Here is a 24,773-nt window from a genome sequence, read left to right on the forward strand (position 1 = left end):
CAGCATAACTGAGCACTGTTACTGATGGAATATTTATCTAAATGCTACAATTTTAAGAAGAATAAAGCAAGTTAAACAGCTGTTAAAAAGAAAAAGGGAAAAAAAAAAAAAGCTTCCATTACCTACACTTCTGTTTGCGTTTAAGTGAAAACCAATGTTAGAGACATTTATAAGCTCGTGATAAAATCTACAACAGGCAGAGCTCACAGTAATCTCATTCTTCTGAGCTCACTTAAGGACATTACCCGTTCACTACGGTTAGACTATTATGGACTGGACAAGCATCTGAGACAAAGGCCTTAAAGTTCTCTGCCCTTTTAGCGTTCCCTAAGAGAACAGCGAGGAAAACCCACGGTAGCCGCTCTGAAAAGCTGTATCGCTTCCCACGCGAAGTCGGTAACAATTAAGTGACAGACCCATATCATTTCTACAGGCCAAGGGCCTTTCCAAACAGAAGGTTGCAGGGAACAAAAAACAACACGTGGCCCACAAGGAAATGGTGGCAGCAATCACTTCTAAATGAGCCAAAGCAAATTTGGTTTACACCCCAAAGGAGAAATTAAAAAAAAAAAAATTCTTCCTAAGACTGCAAGAGTTACTGCTGCTGCTGCAAATGGGCAGAGACTCCTTCTGCCTGAAATTTCTTTCAAGCCTGAGGGTAGCCTCTGAGCAGAATTTTTTGATTCAGTGGTTAAGGACCATTAATGCTATATTCCATTTTGTGAAATCTTGATAGAGAAGGAAAAAATATTTGACAGCTCCAATCCCAGTAGGATATATAAGATGTAGTTGTCTAAAAGAGCTTCATTCAGCAATTTTTAGGCCAAATACCAAAAATACAAATAAGTCCAAAGGTGAAGATTTAAAATTCCTAACACGTTTAACATTTCTGACCATTCTGATACAAGATGGCAGAGCAAGCAAATACATCTACCCAAGCACCCACTGAAATTGGATGGGAAAAAATTTTGTGCTAAACACAGGAAAAGCAACCAGCAATAAAAGTTTAAGAAATACTCAGAGGAGTAAGTGAAAAGGCTAAAATCAATTAAGAAAATCTCATAAATATTTGTGTCGCTATTCAAGCCACAGGAATTTACTAAAATAGGATTATACACTTTCTTCTGTGACCGCTCACACAACTGAACAGTTCTGTAGAGAATATTTATATGTTTATAACAATATAAATGTGGTATATTTACATAGTATACAATAGTTATTATAATTACAGATGCGTATGTGACTGTTATAAACTTTAGCAATGCAGTGTGTGCGTGCACATGTGTGTAAGTCAAAACGGGGGAGAAATGAGAGAAGCTATATGAATGCAAATTTCCCATCTTCCAAAGAAAAAAGTAAATACTGTCTAATTTAAAATCAAGGAATATAGATATTAGTTTATGAAACACAGAGTGGTGGTAACTTAAAACCACAAAGCAGAAACTCATAAAAGAGGCTACATCTTGGGAATCTGGGGGAGACTGACTATTTACTTTGGACCCTCCCATCAACAGACTTTATTGTCTTAACATTGATATTAACATGGCCTTAGTGTTTTAACAGTTTTGTTTTCTTTTCATTAACTTAAACTGTGTAAGGCTCAGAAAAGAGGAAAATTTTAACAAAAGGGAAACCGCCAGTTTGGATATTAGTTAAGATACACTGCTAAACACGCAATTGGGGTGACCTGAAATTGTCTGGACGAATACTGAAATATTGAATATTTCAATATTCAGAGCACAAACCATAGCCTTCATGAAAGACATGTCCCAGGGATTCATCACTGTAGAATACTGAGACAAACATCTCAGTAAGGTGAAAATGGGAGATGAAACATTTATAGACAGAAGAATAAAAACTAGGGTTATATAGAACAGATAAGACTGCAAAGAATATCTAATTAAATTGCTATGCTTCTGGGCATCCAGCAATCAGCGATAAAGAGAAGTGATATCTCCCTTCCCCACCACCCTTTCCTAGTATCTGTGAGGATGCCTAATGAGATCATGTACAGTAAAACATCTGAAGGAGAAGATTCTCCTTGATTAGGTAACTGATCTTTTAGACAGAAAACCTTGGAATACAGATTTTCAAATTCAGATCACAAGTTTCCTGAGAAAATTCTACCTGTGGGGTAGGCAAGCTTCTAATAGAGGTGATTTACCAAAGAGATTTCATTGTAAAATTTAGAATAAGGTTCAATAAGCTTGCTTTTGAGAGATCTGGCTTTGAGTTTTATTAATAAACAGGAATGGAAACGCTCAGAACCTTGACAAGGCGAGACCCAACAGAATGGGTTAGCTACCTGCTTGGCTGAAAATATGTGGAGCTATTCACCCACTTCTAGAACCGATTTTTGTTAAGTATGTTCTGTGTTCCCAGATTTCTGATAGGCACCAGATAGTAAGACAAATATGCCACGTAGCCTGCTGAGGGTGAGTGCAAGGAACTCAGAGACCAGCTGAAGACAAAGACATGAAAAAAAATTCTGTGAACTAAAGGTCATAATAGGAGTAAGGACACACAGGTTTGCCGGGCATGGGGGAGGGGGAGGAATAACCAGAGTCCTAGTTAATTAGAGAGAGTCAATAGCAAGGCTCGTTTGAATTGAGCTTTGAAAGAGAAACAGGACACAATTATGTAGGAGGTAAAAATTACAGGATTTGGTAACCAGGGGAGTATTGAGATGAGGAGAATGGGTGTGGGGTGACTTTCAGGGCTTTGCCTTGAACCTACATAAATAACATCCCTACTTTAGAGACAGACCACATCTCCGGTGGATAATGAAAATTTTGGACTTTAACTTTCCTTTTTATTTTTCTTATGGACTCTAAACAAAGTTCTATTAATTACTGCAGACAGTTGGACTTCAACATAGGTGGGTGATGATTAAGTTAGTTCTAATAATCCACCCAGGGAAATAAGAGGCAACCTCTAAAAAATTAGTTTACAATGACATGGAAGCTATTTTTGTTGGGAGAACAAAGCAGGGCACAGAATGGTATATACACTATGATCATTTGTGAATTTTGGTAGCCGTGGAGAGTCCTGGAACCAATCCCCTGCAGATACCAAGGGTACGTGTACGTATGTGTGTGTGTGTTGTGTGTGTAACCTTGTTAAAAATAAAATTATATGTATGAGGCAGGGATCTGTAAAACTAATAATTAAGGGAGGTGGTTCTTCAGCTTCACAAAAGATTCCCAAACACACTTAAAATATATTATCCAGAGACAATCTTCTCAAGAGTCTTACATAAACACTGCACTTGGGAACAATACAATTGCATACATTTAGGTATACTTGTGGTGTGCTTCTGAACCTCTACCAATGGTTAGAAAATGCTAACACACCTCCTTGTTTCCTTTCATACCTAAGAAAGAAAAGGAGAGGATACTCCACAAAGAACCACTGCTGGTCATTTAGCTTTTCTGTGCCTCGTGAAGATTAGTCTTAACCTGTCTGCCGTCTACTTTCAGGCTCCATTAACCGAGGTAATATGGGGAAAGGCTGTCATAGCTGGCCCCCAAATCATTACTTAAACAAAACGAGTCAATAATGGAATCTTATTTGGCTAGCAATACACCCAATGCTTGGGTACAAATTTAACATTCTACAAGTATCATCTAAAAGTGCAAAAAAAAAGTAATTCAATAGTCTTAAAACATAAGTAATTTTATAAGTTGCCTCATGGAAAATAATCAAATGGTTATTTTTCTATAAAAGTCTGCCCTCTGTCTCTCAGCTGAACTGTCCTCTCTTCATTAGGCCGGACTTTACATGAGTAGCTCCAGCCACACATTCTACCTCACTACACCTCTCGCCCCACCTTCACCCAGAGCCCACTTCCAAGTATCGGCATCCTTGGCCAAACATGCACCAGATCATCTTGATTATCTGAATGGTCATTGTGTTCTTCCCCCTTGATGGCAAATACACAAACTGGTTAGTGTGACCCCAGTCAAATAAAATTTGGCTGCACTCCCATTTCTAACTACAAGTTTTTTTTTTTTTAATAAAATGAAAGAATTAATAAATTCATTCAGCAAAGTTGCAGGACAAAAAAACAACACATAAAAATCACTTGTGGGGGCTTCCCTGGGGGCGCAGTGGTTGAGAATCTGCCTGCCAATGCAGGGGACACGGGTTCGAGCCCTGGTCTGGGAAGATCCCTCATGCCGCGGAGCAACTAAGCCCGTGAGCCTCAATTACTGAGCCTGCGTCTGGAGCCTGTGCTCCGCAACAAGAGAGGCCACGACAGTGAGAGGCCCGCGCACCGCGATGAAGAGTGGCCCCCGCTTGCCGCAACTAGAGAAAGCCCTCGCACAGAAACGAAGACCCAACACAGCCAAAAATAAATAAATTAAAAAAAAAAATCACTTGTGTCTGTATACACTAATAATACACAATTGGAAAAGGAAATTAGGAAAATAATTCTATTTACGAAAGCACCAAAAACGCCCACAAAACTTAGGAATAAACCTAACCAAGGTGGTAAAAGACTTGTACACTAAAAACTACAGAACATTGCTGAAAGAAATGAATGGGGACACAAAAAATGAAAAGACACCCATGTTCATAGATTGGAAGACTTAATATTGTTATGATGTCAATGCTACCCAAAGCAATCTAAAGATATAACATATTCCCTATCAAAATCCTAATGGCACTTTTTGCAGAAATAGAAAAAAAAAAAAAAATCCTCCTAAAATTCATACAGAATCTCAAGGGACCTCAAATAGCCAAAACAAGTTTGAAGAAGGACAAAGTTAAAGAAATCATACTTCCTAATTTCAAAACATATTACAAAGCGACAGTAATAAAAACTGTGGTACTGGCACAGACCAGTGTAACAGAATAGAGAGTCCAAAAAAATATAAACCCTCACATATATGGTCAAATGATCTTGAACAAAGGTGCCAAGACCACTCAATGGGGAAAGCACCGTCTCAATGACAAATGGTAACAGGAAACCTAGATATCCACACTCAAAAGAATGAAGTTGGACCCTTATCTTGTACCATACATAAAAATTAACTAAAAATGAACTAAAGACCTAAACCTAAGACCCCAAACTACAAAATTGCTATAAGAAAACATAGGGGAAAAGCTTCATGACACTGTATTTGGCAAGTAATGACTTCCTGGATATGACTTCAAAAGCACAGGCAACAAAAACAAAGACAGACAAATGGGACTACATTAAACTTAAAAACTCTTGTTCATCAAAAGATATAATCAACAGAGTGAAAGGCAACCTAAGAATGGGAGAAAATACCTGCAAAATACGTATCTGAAAAGAGATTAGTATTCAGAATATACAAAGAACTCTTACAACTCAACAGCAAAAAGCCAAATAACCCAATTGAAAACTGGGCAAAGGACTTGAACAGACATTTCTCCAAAGATCATATACAAGCTCAACAACACTAATCATCAAAGAAATGCAAATCAAAGCCACAGTGAGATATCACCTCACGCCCATTAGCATGGCTACTCTCAAAACAAAACAAAAACAGAAAATAACAAGTGTTGGCAGGGATGTGGAGAAGTTAGAACTCTTGTACATTATTGATGGGATTATAAAATGGTGTAACCACTATGGAAAACAGTACAGCAGTTCCTCAAAAAATTAACAGTAGAACTAGCATATGATGTAGCAATCCCACTAATATGTACATATCCCCAAGAACTGAAAACAGGATCTTGAAGAGGTATTTTCAAACTCATGTTCATAGTAGCACTATTCACAATTGCCAAGGGGTAGAAGCAACCCAGAGTCCATCAATGGATGAGTGGAAAAACAAAATGTGATATATACATACAAAGGAGATCTTAAAAAGGAAGGAAATCTTGTCACATGCCTCAATGCTATACGCTAGATGTTTGTATCCCCCCAAAATTCATACATTGAAATGCTGATGCCCAAAGACCTTTGGGAGGGGAGTAGGTCATGATAGCAGAGTCCTCATGGATGAGATTAATGCCTTTTATAAAAGAGGTCTGGGACTTCCCCGGTGGCGCCGTGATTAAGAATCCACCTGCCAATGCAGGGGACACGGGTTCGATCCCTGGTCCAGGAAGATCCCACATGCCGTGGAGCAACTAAGCCAGTGCGCCACAACTACTGAGCCTGTGAGCCACAACTACTGAAGCCCTTGTGCCTAGAGCCCGTGCTCTGCAACAAGAGAAGCCACCACAGTGAGTAGCCCCTGCTCGCTGCAACTAGAGAAACCCCGTGCACAGCAATGAAGACCCAACGCAGCCAAAAAAAAAAAAAAAAAAAAAAAAAAAAGAGGTCTGAGAGAGCTCCCTTGCCCCCTTCACCACGTGAGGATACTACAGGAAGTTGGCAGTCTGCAACCTAGAAGAGGGCCTTCACCAGAACCCAATCCTAGTGTAACCCTGATCTTGGACTTAACTCTGAGAAATAAATTTCTATTGTTTGTAAGCTACCCAGTCTGTGGTATTTTGTTATAGCGCCTTAATGGACTAAGACATACAAGATGGATGAACCTTGAGGGCATGATGCTAAGTGAAGTAAGATAGTCACAAAGGACAAATACTGGGACTCCCCTGGCGGTCCAGTGGTTAAGACTCCGCGCTTCCACTGCAGGGGCCACGGGTTCGATCCCTGGTTGGGGAACTAAGATCCCAAACGCCTCGTGGCGTGGCCAAAAAACAAAAACAAAAACAAAACAAAACAAAGAAAACAAAGGACAAATACTACATGATTGCACTTTTATGAGGTCTCTAAAGTAGTCAAATTCATAGATATAGAAAGTAGAACGATGGTTATCGGGGAGTGGGGGGAGGGGACAAACAGGAGTTATTTAATGGGTATAGAGTCTCAGTCCTGCAAGATGAAAAAGTTCTGCGGACCTGTTTTACAGCAATGTGAATACACTTAACATTACTCAACCGTACACTTAATAGTGGTTAAGACGATAAATTTTATGATATATATTTTTACCACAATAAAAAAATTTCAATAAAAAATAAGAAAAAATATAAAGAAATCCAAATTTTTTTTTTTTCTTCTGAATGGGGAGGGAGAAAAGAAATGGGAGGAAATGTTTTCCTTTTGTGTAGATATGTGTGTTTTTATTTCTGGTGCATTCCACACATGCCAGTACCACAGAGAGAGAGAACAGAGCTTAAACCTTGAACATGAGGATCTGAGCTTTCTAAAATGAGAACAGCCTAGGCGTTGGGATGCTGACCTTTAGGAACCCATTTCCAGAGAAGAATCGTGCTTATGGCAGGACACTTCAGGGAAACAGCAAGAACAACCAGTGTGCCCCAATAAGCGTTCTTGCCTACAAACAACTGAAATAGACACTGGCAACTTAAAAGGAAAAGAATGTATGAAGGTAGAGCGGGGAGCTCACAGAATCCGCATTAAGCCCGGAGGACCAGTTTAGAAAACAGGAGGAACTTCCGTGTCTGGGAAACCAAGAACACACCTAGGCCACACCCCCGGATCAGCCTCCTTAGGACACCAGCCATATGGTGTCCAGACACCAGGCTCTGCCTGGCCCCATGACACCTGGACACTCACTGAGCCACCTCCAACTGACGCTGTGTTCTGGCATCATTGCCTCAGTGTCCAAATCTGGGGTGGGAAGGACTGATTGGACATGCCAGGGAGCTTCCATTCGGTGGGGAATTCCTCCCAGTAGGCAGGGTTTTCACGTGCTAAAGGAGAGAGAGAAGGCAGCTGTCCACACTGGTTAGCAAGCAGCTTCGCAGCTGTGTATGTCTCACGTGCCTAGCTCATCCAGTTTAAAACAAAGTCATAAGTTTCCAGCCAATTCTGGGAAACAGGAGAACCTTCATGCTTACTGGATCCTGTCACTTGCAATATGGCGGGTTTCCACAGGTTATCCAACCAGATACGACCACTCATAAACTATTACCGGGCGATGCAAGGTGCACAGGAGCAGGTGGGATGCTTGAGGTCATGGTTCATCGCCCTCAAGTGCTTTTGCTTTTGTCAAAGTCGAATTTATTTGACCTTGATAAGAGCAGACACTGTCTTCAGAACTCCTGCCAGAACAGACTATAAAGACAGAATGAATACACCAGCACTGCTGTCGCAACAGCCACGGGACTGACACTGCTCAAGCAGCCATTTATCTGGCACGGTTTAATCAATAGGGAAGCCTCTAGCCAGCTCCCAAACACCTGAAAAAACTTCCATAGCCTCTATAGGGCAAAGATACATAGAGATGTAGAAAGTCATAAAGAGGTGAAAATAAAGGGAAGGAATTAACTTTATTTCACATCACCTTCTTTTTTATTCATTGAATACATTCCTCTACTCAAAGGGCTCTGAAGACTTCGGCTTTTATGGTGATAGAGCAAAGATGTCTCTGCCTCCTTCCTCTTGAGAGGGCTATGAAACAACAGGATGAAAAAAAAAAACCAGCAACAACTCCACTTTTAAAATAAACTTAGGAGATGTCAACAGCCCTGAACCATGTATGCAGGAAGTGGGTAGAGAAATGGAGAGGGAAGTCAAGAGCAGAGGATGGTCAAACCTCAGTGTCTGCAGAGGCAGCATCGACAAGAAATAAGCTGCATTATTACATAAGAGTAAAGGTTATTATTTTTGTGGAATTTTTTTACATCATGATCTCATATCAGGGAAAGTATATGGTAACCAAGAGTGTATCCCATTCATGATTACAGAGTCTAGAAAATGTACTTTTGTGCCTGCAGACCAAAATAAGACAATAGATGAAAATGTGTGTAAACTGTACAGTTCAAAATAAAGCTATGAGTCGAACATTGCTAGAAAACTTAAAACAAAAATCCATCGGTTCTCTGTTCCTCAGACTTTGCGGCTGTGAAAACGCCTTTATTCTGGTCTTACAGTTGAATGGTAGTTTGGGTGGGTATAGAGTTTTAGGAGTACTTTAGAAACAGTGACAAATATCCTGGGAAGTAAGATAGATATTACTGTCCTTTGCTAAAGGTGAGAAAATTGAGATATAAAGAGATAAGTGACTTTCCAAAGGTGTCAAGCCAACATAAAGTAGTACTAGAACTCAAATCTGTGTCCAGTGCCAGGTTCGGTTTTCTCTTCATGACATGGAAAAACGCTGGGCACAATCTGTATGGCTTTATGTTTCAGCATCTCATTCTCCCTCATGTTCTTGGAGAACTGTTTCCTTTCTAGCCTCCAAAAGCACTGTTATCCCTTTTCTCCACCCTAACGACCACCCAGTTATTTATTTCACCTTGAGCACCTCTGCCCTGTAGCCCCTTCCCCTTCTCCTGGCCATCCTTAAAGAACCGCAGTTCAGGTCTCAAGATAAACACTGACTCACACACTTAAAGCTATGGCAGAAAGCAAATCCTAACTACTCATTAGAGAGACATTTCTCAATTTTTTTTCTTAACCTAAGAAGTGAGAAGGAAAACAATTAGTCGAAAGTGCCTTCATCTTCTCAATGCCACGTACAGCAGGAAGGCATCTGATGTATTTTAGTTGTTCATAATGATCCATCTGGCTCACGATCATAAAAAAGTGAAACTCCAGTTTATCATCGGCCATGAGCAGTTTTTTACACTATAGAGAGATAAAGATGCAAGAATAATTACCTCGGGGCTTCCCCGGTGGCGCAGTGGTTGAGAATCTGCCTGCTAATGCAGGGGACACGGGTTCGAGCCCTGGTCTGGGAAGATCCCACATGCCGCGGAGCAGCTGGGCCCGTGAGCCACAACTACTGAGCCTGCGCGTCTGGAGCCTGTGCTCCGCAACAAGAGAGGCCGCGACAGTGAGAGGCCCGCACACTGCGATGAAGAGTGGCCCCCGCTTGCTGCAGTTAGAGAAAGCCCTAGCACAGAAACGAAGACCCAACACAGCCATAAATAAATAAATTAATTAATTAATTAATTTTTAAAAAAAGAATAATTACCTCTTCCCCTCTGCCCCCCAAAATGTATTAATAAAAGAATACGCTTTAAAATGTAGAACACAGTAAACACACACATACGCCGCTTCCCTTCCCACCCCCTTTTCCCAAAGCAAACAAGAAGACATAGTCTGTGACCTTGGACTCAAACGCCCTCTCGAATTCACCCTCTGTTAGCCCTGCGGAACTGACCAGGTACTAGGTAAGGAGGTCAGTCTGAGTTGAAAAAAACCCAACTGCACTCCAGTTGACTCTGTTTTGAATCAGGCAAGGAAATGACGCGATAACAATCATTTGACACTTACTCCACAGTACCGGTCACCGTTAAATATCTGAGGTGGCAGAGGGTTGCCCTGAGCAGGCTTCTTCTCCGGGGGAATGTTCTTGTACATCCACTGCCTCTGCTCTTCTGACATCGTGATGTCCACCTCCTCAAACTCTATCTTGTTGGCTTCCAGAAATCTAACCACATCCTGCTGCTTCTTCTTTATCTGCAGAGAGAAGACAGACACATAAGGAGAAATGCTCCTCCAAAACCAAGTGGAAATATTTCCAATTTGAACAAGATTTGACAGCTCATTGCCAGAGACCACTGAGCCAAAAAAAAGAGGTGATTTTTTGCAGACGGCACGCACCGCCCACTCCCTGGTGATCCAGCAGACGTCTCAGCAAATGCTGACACACTGATTTCTCCAAGGATTCTGGGGCACAACTCCGACGGTCTGGGAGGGACATACGAGGTCTGAGGTGGGAGATGCACTTCGTTCTCAGGGGGGCCAGAACTACCCACTCCCACCCCCCCAGAAGTTGACATTTACAGTCACGAAAGCCCTCTCTGTCCCCAACCAACTGCAAACCACAGAGAGCCCATCTGAGATGTCCACACTTCATGGATTCCTGGGAGCGGCGACATTTTTATTCCCCTCACCAGCCTCTTTCAGAAGATATTCCACAGCTGTAGCCACTGTCATGAAAGCATCCTTTCATCCACTCACAAGAGTAAAATGTTCTCCACTTCCAAGGTGAGAGTAAACAACAAGCACCATCCTACTTTGAACTCTCTTTCTTAACCCTTCTTGTTCCCCTGACGTTTCATGTTTCCTTCTCCAGTCACTAGGGGTCAGGTATGCTCTTGAAGAGCTGCAAACACATGTGCAGGTTTTCCAAATGTTACCAATCTTCTTAACTGAAGGTACGTATTAACTTATTGAGATGCGGTGACAGTATTCAGTATCTTAACCACAGCATGTAAAACATGAGAAAACAAGTGTGCTTTTTCTAAACGATCCTGGGAAACCTGCATAAAAAACAAACCTAAGCGGTGAAGTAAATGTTATAATGGCCAAAGAAAAGAATCATTTTGAGAAGTGAAGCAGCTAGAAAGACCTCTGGACAAAGAAAATAAAATGCTGAAGAACAAACTTTCACAGACTGATTGCCCCAGCCAATCCCCTCCACCCCACCCTAATCCAACTCCCCCCCCAAAAGCCTCAGTGACATGCGTCTCTGATCACTGGGTTCAAGTCTATGAATGACTAATGACGAGATGGCATAGTTAGTATGGACAGAAATAAAAGGCTGGCAAGAAAGGACATCTTTTAAGCTCAATAATATTATAAAAGGAGAGAATTACTGTATGGTTGTAAATCCAAGTTGAAAATGACATTATCTCCACTTCTTGAATTAAGCCATTTCTCACGTCTGAAAAAGTTAACTTTTTCTCCTCACTCATAGAATTTCAGAATATATATTATTTTGTAACTTCAGTGTGCAAAAAAGTATCATCCATCCTACTTAATTTCCCCTTACAACTCGACCAGGTAGAGTTTGTCGACCCTGAGGTTGAAAGCGTTCACCTATTTTGATCCAAGTCTTAGTGTGTGTTCTTATCTAGACAATCATGTCACTGTCCTAAAATCCTTCTTTAGTGGGTCCCCACTGGCCTTTGTAAAGCAAACAAAAAGTTACCTACAATCCTACTATCCAGACAGCCACTGCCAAAATTTAAATAGAGGAAAGGGTCTGGATTGAATATCCATATTTGGAGCTCTACATGCCCAGCACATTTCAATTGTTCAGGAGCATGATCAAAAATGAGACTTATCCATAGTCAAACCTTGGTTTTCCATATATGATGTACAGAAATATCCACCACGACCCCAAAATGCAGGTACTTAAAGGCTCAATATGAGGATAAATCAAGACACGTACACAGCTTCTCTACTCCCCCCACCTCCTGGCCCTAAACACATAGGGACACACATACACACACACACACACATACACACACACACACACACACACAGTATTTATTGCTGGAACTATAATCCCCTACAGCTCACCTGGTCTTTCCTTTCACACGATCACACCTGGTAAAAAAAACTGCACCTTGCCCCTTTCACTGAACAATAAATATATCATGAGCACTGCCCTCTGTCATTAAAAATTTTTCAGAAGTATGAATTTTAATATCTTCCTGGCAATTCCATCATGTAGATGTACAGTTAACTATTACTCTATTGTTGAATACTTAGCATGCTTGTAGGTTTCACCACTAGAAATAACATCACGCAGTGAACATCTTTATGTATCTTTGATGGTATCGCTCAAGACTACTTTAGGACAAAGCCCTGTGAATGAAACCCAGGTGAAAGGGCAGAGACATTTCTCAGACTCCTGAAGGACTCAGGGTAAAACTGTCTTTCATCAAGGCCACCTCAATTTACATTACCATTAGTCTAAGAGTGTCCATGTCTCAACACCCCTCCTCCTTATAGCCAATATTTGAAAGTTACATCGTAGAATATTAAAATTCAAATGACGTAAGGTGATGGATGTTAACTAATTGTGGTAATCAATTCACAATATATACATACATCAAATCATTATGCTGTACACCTTAAACTTATACAAGTGTTGTATGTCAATGACATCCTAATAAAACTGGGAAAAAATGGTCGCTGTTTCAAGAAAAAAATTCAAATGCATCATTATACCCTATCAAGGCTCAGGAAGCAAAGGACAGTTCCTCACCAACACTGGTGATGGCTGATGATAGCGTGAGGAGCGAAATGTAAGTAATTATATCTGTATTTTAAGAGAAAAGCAGGAGAGGCACGACCAGCTTTGTGTTTCAAAGAGATCACTTTAATACTATGCAGCTTAAGAAGAAAAAAGGAGAAATTCCGTAAGTACTGTTAACACTGCTATGAAAAGGTCTCCAAGACGTATACGTGGGAAAAAAAAAGAGCAGAACTGTATATAGACTAGGCACATTTAAAAAAAAAAAAAATGGAGAAAAATAGGAACACTTCTGTATTTACTTGCATTTTCATTTTTTAGAAAAATGCTTGAAGGTTTATACAAGAAACTAACAAAAGCGGTTGCCTCGGGGGTGGGTGGGAACTGGGGGATGGGGACAAAGTGAGAGCAAGAGTTTTCACTCTGTGTGTGTAAACCTTTTGGAAAAGTGTGAATGTGTCAACATTCAAAAGATTAAAGAGAAGAAATTTAAGAGAGAAAGAAAGCCTCCCATAGAAAACAACCTGGAGGGGGCGGTAGTCCATGGCTGTAGAGACCAGGGACATTTCGTATAAATCAGCAGGACATGAAGCTGGACTTGGAGCATTTTGTTACTTGCTGGCTTCCCCGACTCCTTACACTTAGAAGAAAGGCCAGATGATTAAAAAGAAAAGAAAAGAAAAAAGAGCCACAAATCCTTGTTCCCCCACTTATTTACTGGGTGAGTTTGAGCAAGCTACTTAATCTCTCTATGCCTCAGTTTTTCCATCTTTAAAATGGGAATAATAGTATTACCTGCTTCACTGGATTATTGTGAGGGTTATAGATAAATTATGTGTAGCTTACAATATTTATTGCCTGGCACATAACAGTGCTGTATAATGTCTTAATGATTATTGTTGAATTTGTTATTTGACATCACATTAAAAAAAATATCTTTCAGAATGCAGTGTCAGGGAAAAGTTCACTTTTTTGAGACAAGGTGAATCAAATTCTCATATTTTGCTTTGCTTTTGTTGAAGTTTAGAAATAAATTTAGCACATGTTCAAAATTTTTAAAAATTAAAAAAAAAAAAAAAGAGCTAAGGCCACAGAAAATTAATACGATAGCAGGTCACCCAAATAAACAAAGGGGAGAAACTGTACTCCAGAGAAGGAAGTTTCAAGGGGATGTTTGTGACATTAGCCTCAGGAAGGAAGATGAGTCAGGGCAGCAGGGCTGTTTTGAGATTTCCCAGGTGAATGCGGCTGGAACTGTGGAAGCCCAGGGATGTGCGGCAGGGACAGACCAGCGCAGGAGGTGGGACCTGGGAGAAGCCGGGGTCGTAGGTAACGGAAGGGCTTCCCTCGTGGCAAGAGGAAGCCGTCAAGGGCACTGCACACAGGCTGGCATAAACCCAGGGTTCAGATAACAATAACATATACCGTCACTTCCTTGACACAAAGAGTTTTATTTACGTTTCAACCGTTCTGAAACAAAACGCACCTTGCAATCAGTATCAAAAGAAGTTTGGGGAGAGAAATTTGTGGAAGAGAAGTAAATTGTGGGGCGACAGTCAAGGCCTTCACCCATGTCAATTTAGCCATGGGTGACGGTACCCGTAACTCATGTGACTGTTTTTTTTTCTTCAAACACACTTAGACGCCACGGCAGATAACGCTATTTATCCAGTAGCCCATCTCCCTTTCTTTCTTAATAACCGAAGCCTGATTTTGTTTTAGAAAGCAATGTGCTCAGCTACAAAACCTTGTTGACCCAACTCCTCTGCAGCTACAGGTGTTCACAGAACACAGTGCTGGCCAGTGAGACGTGAGGCAGCTGCTCCTTGGGAAGGCTCCACCTAATGAATGAAAAGACGAAGCCCATTTTGCACTTGGTCACTCTTCTCCCTTCTCTCTTGCAGAAATGCACCCGTGGTGCCCGGAGGTGCAGAAAGCATTTGGCAATTGTGAAAACCAACACCATATGCAAGAATGGCAGCGGTCAAGCAGGATGACAGGAACCTGGGTTCTTGATGACATCTTACAGCTGCCACACGAGTCTTGTGCAGCCCACTCTAAACCTTCTGTGTTAGACAAACAGACCCCTAATTAGTTAAGCCACTTTTTAGCAACTTTTCTAGAGCTTGCAACCCAATGCAATGCTACTTGGAAAACTCTTAATTGCTACATAAAATGCCTTCGGCAGTACTGTAGTATGATGGATTGAAAATAAAAGCTATTATTGCACAGCAGAGCCTAGAAATAAAAGCTGTAAGACATACATTTCATATAAGTGAAATGAGGATCTGTCACTGGATAAACAGATGAATTTTCATTCTTTTCTTTGTGAAGCAACAGCAAAGCTGCTGGACCTAAAACAGGCAGATATCTGCAAAAGCATGAGTTGCATTCCACCTTATCTTTCAAACGTACACCATTACACGTCATCCAAAGCAATTAAGGGGAACGGACACTGTTAAATCTCTTGGGCTCTATCGCAGGGAGGCCCACAGGCCAATTCTAGCCCACTAACTGTGTTTTTATGGCCCACAGCCAAATATAGTCTTTATCTTTTTAAATGGTTGGGGGGAAAAGAAATCAAAAGAATAATAGTATTTCATGACATACAAAAATTCTGAGAGATACAAATTTCAGTGTCCATAAGTAAAGTTGCATTGGAAGACAACTACATCCATTCATTTACATATTCTCCCTGGATGCTTTCGTCCCAGAGAAATTAGCATAATTGATCCATTGTAACAGAGGCTGTACCGTTCCCAAAGCCTAAAGTATTTAACAGCTGCCCTTTTCAGAAAAAGTTTGCCAACTCTACGCTAGATCACAGATCTTCATTTCCGGCTCAAAGCTCACTTTCTCAGTGAGGCCTTCCCTGCCTATGTGATTTTACACTTTTACCAGCCTCCCTCCCCCAAAACTCCCTATTCCCTTTCAATGCTTTATTTTACCATAGCACTTAGCGTCTGACATACTGTCGTTTTACACATTTGTTTGTCCACCTCGTCCTACTAGAACACAAATTCCACAAGGGCGGGGGATTTTTGTCTGCTGTTCTGTTCACTGCTGGATCCCTGGGGTCTAGAACGGTATCTGGCATGGTACAGACACTCAGTAAACGGTTGTTAATGAACAGCCAGGATTTTCACAAGTACGAGGACTAGTGTCACAGCAGTGCAGATTCTTCCATCATGAGGATGAGATACCTCAAGTACCACCCCCTTGGAGAGCCCTCTCTTGCCACCTAAGCTGAAGTTTTATTAGTTAAATTTATTACAATTTTATTTATCTGTTTACTTGTTTTTATGCTCACCTCTTGCTCCAGAATGTCAGCTCCGTAAGCACGGGGCCTGGCGTACAGGAGGCTCTCAGAAAATATTAACTGAGCGGATGATTCAAGAATTATTACCCCAGTGCTGGACATCAAAGTTTTTCCAGGTGATATCCGAGAGATCAAACTAAATTGATAATTTAATTTAGAAACAAATGTAACACTGAAGCTTAGGCAAACAGGAAAGTAGATCAAACACCAATATTTCTCAGTGAATACTAAAGCTGTATGAATTTAAAAAGGAGTGTGTCTACGATGTTACATGAAACAGTAAACACCCTAAATAATTCAGAAGAATCTTTGGACCCCGAATGTGAAAAAGGCTTCCCTTCTAAAATTGACACTGACATTGAAGTAGGAAGTTGGATGTGATTCTATGTGTAAATAAATGCTATTGTCAGTTAATTTTTAAAACTGCAAGTGCATAATAATGTAGTATTTTGTTTTGCCCAAGTGTTTTTTTATGAGATTGTTGATCTATTTGCAAATTGATGATAATTGAAAATCAAGCAAATATGTTGGTACTTCCCCGACCCTGCTTCCAACTGCTACCATAGAATTCTATCACCCCCTACCACTTTCCCCCCGATATTTCCAGGAGCTCTGAAGTGAGCTCCCCACATGGGCTCCGAAGCAGCCTTCTTGGCCACTGCATTGGTAAGTGCTATGGCCTGAATGTGTCGCCCCAAAACCCCTATGTTGAAACCCACCCCCCAAGGTGATGGCATCAGAAGGTGAGGTTAATGGCAGGTAATTAAGTGACGAGAGTGGAGCGTTCTTATGAAAGAGGCCCAGGAGCTCTCTTGCTCCCGTCCACAGTGTGAGGACACAGCCGGAAGACTGCAGTCTGCTACCCAGAATTGGGGTCTCCCCAGCACCCAACCCTGTTGGCACCCTGACCTTGGACTTCCAGCCTCCAGAACTGTGAGAAATCCCTGTTGTTTCTGAGCCACCCAGCCTGTGGTATTTTCTTACAGCAGCCCAAATAGACTAAGACAATAAAACTTCACCCTTTCAACTCCGGGGCCCTGCAGGACGCAGATTTGCTGAAGACCCAAGCCCTGACGCACCGGCCCCCGTGACAAGCTGTCTGGGCTCGTGCTGCTGAATCTGCTGATGTAGCGTGAACACTCAGTGACCCATGCAAATCTTAGTGAAGACGCTGGTAGCTTTCACTGGCAACCTCCTGACTCCAGCAATCCCTAGGGACTGGATCAGAGGCCAGGCTAACTAAATTCTACTGCACTTGACTTACACTTACCCCCTATTCTCAGGCACTGAGTGCAAGTAAACTTGCACTTCTCCACTCTCTCTTCGCGTAGGATTAGTTCTTACCCAGAAGGCTGCCAGTTAACTTATGTAATTAAGCAGCCCCTGCCAGATTCTTCCAGACGCTTCCAGACGTGTCTAATCATGTTTGAATTCCGGGGTGAACACAGCGGAGGCTGCACCCTGGGACCTTGGGAGTCACTAGTAAATAAAGACATTATCAATTTGAATAAGATAGGGCTTGTTTTTTTTTCTAACTGAGATTTAATGTGAGCAATTGTGGGAAAGCAAGTGTAAAGACAAAGCACAGAAGAAGAATGAAATAATGCCATTTGCAGCAACATGGATGGATCTAGAGATTATCATACTAAGTGAAGTAAGTCAAACAGAGACAAATATCTTATGATATCATTTATATGTGGAATCTAAAAAAAATGATACAAATGAACTTATGTGTATACAAAACAGAAAGAGACTCAGACATAGAAAACTTATGGTTGCCAAAGGGGAAAGGAAAAGGTGGCGGGGAGGGATAAATTATGAAGTAACATATACATACATCTATATATAAAATACATAAACAGCAAGGACCTACTGTACAGCACAGGGAACTCTACTCAATATTTTGTAATAACCTATATGGGAAAAGAATCTGAAAAAGCATACATACATATTATATATATAATACATATATATATACACACACACACACATATGTATATCTTGAGTCACTTTGCTGTACACCTGAAACTAACACAACATTGTAAATCAACTATACTTCAATTAAAAAAAAAAAAAAAAAGACAAAGCACAGATGGCAGACAATAAGAAAAACTGGAAAAAAAGAGAAGTATGTATTTTAGAGTTAGACTGTCCTGGTTTTAACCCTGGCCCTGTCAGTCGAGTAGCCTTGGAGATATTACTAAGCTTCTCTTTTGGCCTTAGTTTCCAAATCTGTGAAATGGACCCAGGATGTTTTTTCACAGGTTTATTGGGAGGATTAAATAAGAAAAGAGCTAAACAATAATAGGCACTGCTCAATTGTTTCATTCATTCAAGCATGTTAACTTTTCTTTCTTTGCCCTAGATGTGGCCTTCTGCAAAAAATATAAAGTAACTTCATAGAGCTTTCAAAGGCTTTAGGTATTGGATGTAACACTTCTTCATTTCACCTTTCACACTTCAAATACACAGTTTTCTTTCTTCTGACTTGAGGCAGATGTAAGGCTGATTAGGGCCTTTTATGTCTGTCACAAGGAAAAAGTCAAAGGCAGTCAGAGGAAAGAGGACAGAGAGGACAGATTTTCTTATAACTTGATAAGACTTACAGAGGAGGGGCTGGACTAGACCTGGAGGGGTAGGGGGCCCGAAGACAACTCCTCCTTCCAAATAAAAAGGGAAGAAAGGTCTGATGATCTTTTCTGGGGCAAAGACACAGGAACTTCCAAGCAATTGAGTAGGGTACCTCGAAGATCTATCGTTCCATGGCAAATTCTTTAACTAATACCACACTGTTGGACTCACTAGGCATTATATTCTCATAAAGACGATGTAAATGGCAGGCGATAGACTAGTAACCCCAAGCTATTCACTACCTCTCCTGTGAAGACTAGACAGTGAAAGCCCCGTGTTCCCAGCCACCCTTGCAGCTGGGAAGTCACTGACCCAGAGCCCACTGCTAAGCTGGGGGCCAAAGTCCAATGGGTGGAGCTTCTGCACGAGGCTCTGCTCTCCTGCTGAAGCTAATGGATCAATACCAGGGCCCTCTGTCCCTGCCCTTCCTCCCTCTTCTTGCTTGGAACCTTGGTGTGAGGGCTGGAGGTGCAGGGGCCGCCTTTCCACTACGAGGCAACAAGCATCAGGAAAAGGCCAAGAGAATCCCAGAAATACAGGCCCTGAACAAATCAGTCTCCAGACTTACCTGGAGAGACCAAAACACCTCTGTTCATTTAAGTTCACGTTACTCAGGTTCTCTCTTACCTGCAAACGGACACACCCCTCCCCTAAAACACCCACCGATATGTCTCCTTGCTGGGGAGCAGGACGGGGTGTAGAAGAAACCCCAACAAGCCACGGGCTCACTGGCAACATTCAAATGCTGTTTAACTCAACATGAGATTACACGTAAAGTGCTGTACCTCTGGTGTCTATTTCAGTCTGTCTTACTAGAAAGCAAATACCAGGCTACCAAGCCGAAGATAACAATGAGAGAGGCTGTCTTGCAAGAGATTGAAACTTGAGTTTTAGGGAATCAGAGTGTCAGAAAGAGGAACTGTGAACTACAGGGCAATTTTTGAAAGAATCATTATTATACGTTGTAAATTAAAGCAATACAATTTCAATGATGGAAAAGATTGTGCTTTTTTGTCTGTGTATCATCAGCACAGTCACTGGTACTTACTAGGCCCTCCATATGTTTGTATTAAACAAATAAACATTATTGAGCTTGAATAAATACTTTTAACATATTTTCTTTTTAACCAGTAAATACTCTGGATCCTGTTTTCTTAACCAACTTGCATTGGCTTCTTTTTTCCATGTTTATAATGTTAAGTCGTCTTTTCAATTAAAAAATAATAATATCATCCTGAAGTAATTATTTTTTATATTACCTTCCAAGGATTCAACATTCAGAAACAGACTTTATATGGTTGCCATAATAACATACACATTTTGGGTAGAATGCTTCGGTTGTATTACAAATATTTTCTGCTTTTATAATCTTCATAGTTATCTTATTGCATGCATGGATTCTATTAAGTATTTAACTCTAATGTTTAGAACATTATGCAACCATTGGAAATTTAAGTATATTCTAGATATATTTTTCTTTTATAAAAAAAGAAGGCTGGAGCTTCCCTGGTGGCGCAGTGGTTGAGAGTCTGCCTGCTAATGCGGGGGACACGGGTTCGAGCCCTGGTCTGGGAAGATCCCACATGCCGCGGAGCAGCTGGGCCCGTGAGCCACAACTACTGAGCCTGCGCGTCTGGAGCCTGTGCTCCGCAACAAGAGAGGCCGCGATAGTGAGAGGCCCGTGCACCGCGATGAAGAGTGGCCCCCGCTTGCCACAACTAGAGAAAAGCCCTCGCACAGAAACGAAGACCCAACACAGCCATAAATAAATTAATTAATTAAAAAAAAAAGGTGGGACTCCTGATATTCATCCCACTTAAAAAAAAAAAAAAAAAAGGCTGTTCCAAACGGGCTGACATTTTTTATGATGACAAATGATATCAATAGTAAGCTACCTAACTAATAAAACACACAGAGATGCTCACACATACACACGCACCCCCTCTTCTTTCTTGATTTGTCCCTTCAAAGTAAAGATGATACTTTATCAGGTAACTATTTCACAAAATGGATTTTAGGAAATGTTTGATATTATTGTTTTGTTACTGAAAACAATGCTTGTTGTCTATAAAAGTTGTCACTACGAAAACCTAGAGACATTATTTTCTAATCTACTAAAAGTCTTTCAAATGAAAAATTTCAGTGAGTTTTTTTAATGTAAAAATCTAACGTCTTTCAATTCGTTTTCAGGAACAACTAATTGACCTCAGGGAAGAGAGTAGGATTTTAACTACAAAATTTTCACCACTTTCGTGTTACTGATGAATGGGACCAGAAAAATGATTATCCCTGTCCTTTAATTCTAATGGTGCTATCCTCCATTTGCATATCCTTTATAATCTGCTTTCTCTTGACACTAATACTTTGAAGACATCACATACTTCCACATCTTCAACTGTCACCTCTATGGAGACATATCTAAAATTTGCATTTCAAAATTGGCATCTTAAAAAAAAAAAAAAAAAAAATTGGCCTCTTTCACAAGGGCCAATCCACAGTGCCAAAGCCTTTCTGGAAATGTATGCTTAAACGTCCCACCATCACCTCAAACTCCACTGCTAAAACAAAACAACAAAACCAGGTTTTGACAAGGTTTTGTTGTCATAAGATCAACCTACCAATCTACCTCCTTCTCCTAACGTCCCTGTTTCTGTTAACAATACATCACTGTGTTGATGGCTCAGCATGACCACAGACCTGCCTGTGAGTCCAACACTTAACACTGTTCCAAAAATAACCTACCTAAAGGAAAGCCTTCACACACACACACACACACACACACACACACACACTCTCTCTCCCTCTCTCCCTCTCTCCCCCACTCTGTTTCAGATGAAGAGCCTCTCCCATCTCAGTTTGGTAGCACTAGAACAGGAATGGTGTAGAGAAGGTATTGGAATTGTGACTTTGATGTCCTCAAGGGGCCCTGGTTCATCTGTGACTTTTTCCATGACAGTTAGAACATCTGATGATGATGTCAAGGGCAGTGGCCTGACCCCCATAGGGGCCACTTCATTTTGATTTGTGTTCTAGTTCCGGACAACCAGCATGGGATGGATCTGTCACCTCGGGGAAGTTACTTCTTCTATCAAAGCCTCAGTTTCCTCATCGGTGAAATGCAGATCAGAATTTACGGCAGACAGTGGTGATGAAAATTAAATGACGTAATGTTCTTAGTGCACGGCACGTAGGGAAAGAGCTCAACACACGTTAGTCACTATTGCTATTACACTTTTAATTCTAAGGCCACAGACCTCATGGGCTATTCTGCTCTTTGGCAAGCTTACTCTCCTGCCAATCACTGAAGACACCTGGGCCCAGTACAACGCCATTCCTTCAGTGAGTCTCTCATTTGTTCACTCCAGAAGGACATTCTGAGGGTCGAGCAGGTGCCAGGCACTGTGCTAGGCTTAGTGGGTACACACCTGCCTCTGCCTTCCTTCAGCTCGCCCCCAGGAAAGCTGGGAGTTAGTTACAGGGAGTCAACAAAGTTACAGGGAGTCAAAGCACTGAAGTGCCCAAACTATGAAACTAGGTAACGCAGAGAGGATTGATAAAAAGAAATGTTCACAGACTGAGATATGGGGAAGTCATTCTGGCTTTCCCATAAGTTACATTGAATTTTATGCTGACTAAAATAGACTGTGGCCTATCAAACATACATTGTACATCTGCTTTAATTATTAGAGAAGAGGACACATTGATTAAAAGTAAAGAATGTCCATGTCAAAAATAGAGATGAAATGCCTCTCTTCCTGGGATGCCAATGCTGGTCCTCCTTTGAGGATAAGACTCCCTTCCCAGGGGCCAAGGCCATGCTGACTTGCTGGGTACTGGCCGGAATGTTCTTTTTCTGAAATCTGGAAGAAATGTAACCCTGACTTGTTTAATGTTCTTTGTTCTGACAAGATGTAAAACTGTGCTGGAAACCCTGCTTCTGCAGAGCAGTTTCTCAGAGTCACCTGGGAAGCGGGCTTCCGACTAGTCCTTAGTTTGGCTCAAATAAAACTTTTCTATTCTTACGATTGATTGTTTATTGATTATTTCCATTGACAGGATCCACTCTCTGGGAACATACCCTTTGGTAAAAATGGGTTTCCCGGGCTTCTCTGGTGGCGCAGTGGTTGAGAGTCTGCCTGCCAATGCAGGGAACACGGGTTCGAGCCCTGGTCTGGGAAGATCCCACATGCCGCGGAGCAACTGGGCCCGTGAGCCACAACTACTGAGCCTGCACGTCTGGAGCCTGTGCTCCGCAACAAGAGAGGCCGCGATAGTGAGAGGCCCGCGCACCGCGATGAGGAGTGGCCCCCGCTCGCCGCAACTAGAGAAAGCCCTCGCACAGAAACGAAGACCCAACACAGCCATAAATAAATAAATAAATAAATAAAAGAACGTGAATAAAAAAAAAAAATGGGTTTCCCTTTAGAAGTGAGCATGACTGCTATCACGCTGGCACAGATTCTGCGAGGCTGTATCCTCGTGCCAACCCTGTCGTCCTCCCATCCTGCGAGGCAGGCTAGGGCAGCCTACAAGGGACGAGGGCAGCACGGGGTCCCCTCAGGCACACGCTGCACGGAGCTCGTCACAGCAGCATGCGCCTCAACTGCCCAGGCCAGACTCACCAAACCCAGGAACAGACAGGCGCTGTCCCTTGCTGTGTGTTCACGAGAGTAACCTTTTGGACTTTCCCGTCTCTGCTGCATACAGGGACTGAGAAAAGGAATGCTAGAGTTAAAACTAGAAAGTGCCAGTTGGGGGAGGGAAGGACCGGGAGTTTGGGGTTAGTAGATGCAAACTATTATATATGGAATGGATAAACAACAAGGTCCTAATGTATAGCACAGGGAACTATATTCAGTAACCTGTGATAAACCATAATGGAAAGAATATGAAAAAGCATGTATATACACCTGTTTATTTGGAGTCAGTTTTGGAATCACAGATTAAGATCAAGAAGATGTAACTAAATCCAATCACTTCATTTAGTTCCCTAACTGAAACTTAGCCAGGTGTCAGCAGAGTTTATGGTCTATGGTTCTTGGGTTTAAAGAAATATTTTAGAACTGACCAAAGAGAGGTTCCAGCTGTCCTGCCGCTGGCAGAATGATTCTTCCAGTGAACTCGAATCTAATCTGCCACTAACAAAAAAGTTACCTGTTATTTTCTTTTCTTTTTTAAATTTAATTTATTTTATTTATTTATTTTTAGCTGCGTTGGGTCTTCACTGCTGTGCATGGGCTTTCTCTAGTTGCAGCGAGCAGAGGCTACTCTTCATTGCGGTGTGCAGGCTTCTCATTGAGGTGGCTTCTCTCGTTGCGGAGCACAGGCTAGCGGAGCACAGGCTCTAGGTGCACAGGCTTCAGTAGTGGTAGCACACGGGCTTCAGCAGTTGTGGCTCACAGGCTCTAGAGCGCAGGCTCAGTAGTTGTGGCGCATGGGCTTAGCAGTTGTGGCGCGTGGGCTTAGCTGCTCCACGGCATGTGGGATCTTCCCGGACCAGGGCTCGAACCCGTGTGCCCTGCATTGGCAGGCGGATTCTTAACCACTGTGCCACCAGCGAAGTCCTACCTGTTATTTTCTGTTTGTGAACTGGTATTTTCAGAATAGCGTAGGCAAGTCCCTTCACACTCCAGATCGTAGGTTACTGAAACAATATTTGCTTAATTCTTGGTATAACTTTAAAAGACAGCCTAGTAAGACAATACGAGAATCGAATTAAAATGAAAAAGATAAAGGAGTCAATAAAATCTGCTACCTCAAATTTAATAACTTTATTCTTCAAAACTACCATTAAATATTTAATCCCATGTGATCACTCATTCATGTTAAAAAACTACAGTCAGTGTCTTTCACAGCCTTCCTCTCTCTACAAGCCCTGC

General features: G+C 41.6%; 1 protein-coding gene across 3 annotated transcripts in view; it reads right to left on the bottom strand.

The window, feature by feature from the left end:
• The window catches only part of SH3BGRL2 (SH3 domain binding glutamate rich protein like 2), a 76,763-nt gene that overhangs the window by 34,360 nt on the left and 17,630 nt on the right, over positions 1-24,773 (bottom strand). For 2 of the 3 annotated variants that reach the window (XM_057528253.1, XM_007168005.2), the window contains exon 2: positions 10,229-10,414. In XM_057528253.1, the coding sequence (XP_057384236.1) occupies positions 10,229-10,414 (186 nt within the window). Of the gene's footprint in view, positions 1-7,567; positions 7,699-10,228; positions 10,415-24,773 lie in introns of those variants that run through there. The other variant, XM_057528252.1, reaches the window with a different exon arrangement.

This window comes from Balaenoptera acutorostrata, chromosome 14, assembly GCF_949987535.1.
Source record: "Balaenoptera acutorostrata chromosome 14, mBalAcu1.1, whole genome shotgun sequence".
Classification (NCBI taxonomy): Eukaryota; Metazoa; Chordata; class Mammalia; order Artiodactyla; family Balaenopteridae; genus Balaenoptera; species Balaenoptera acutorostrata.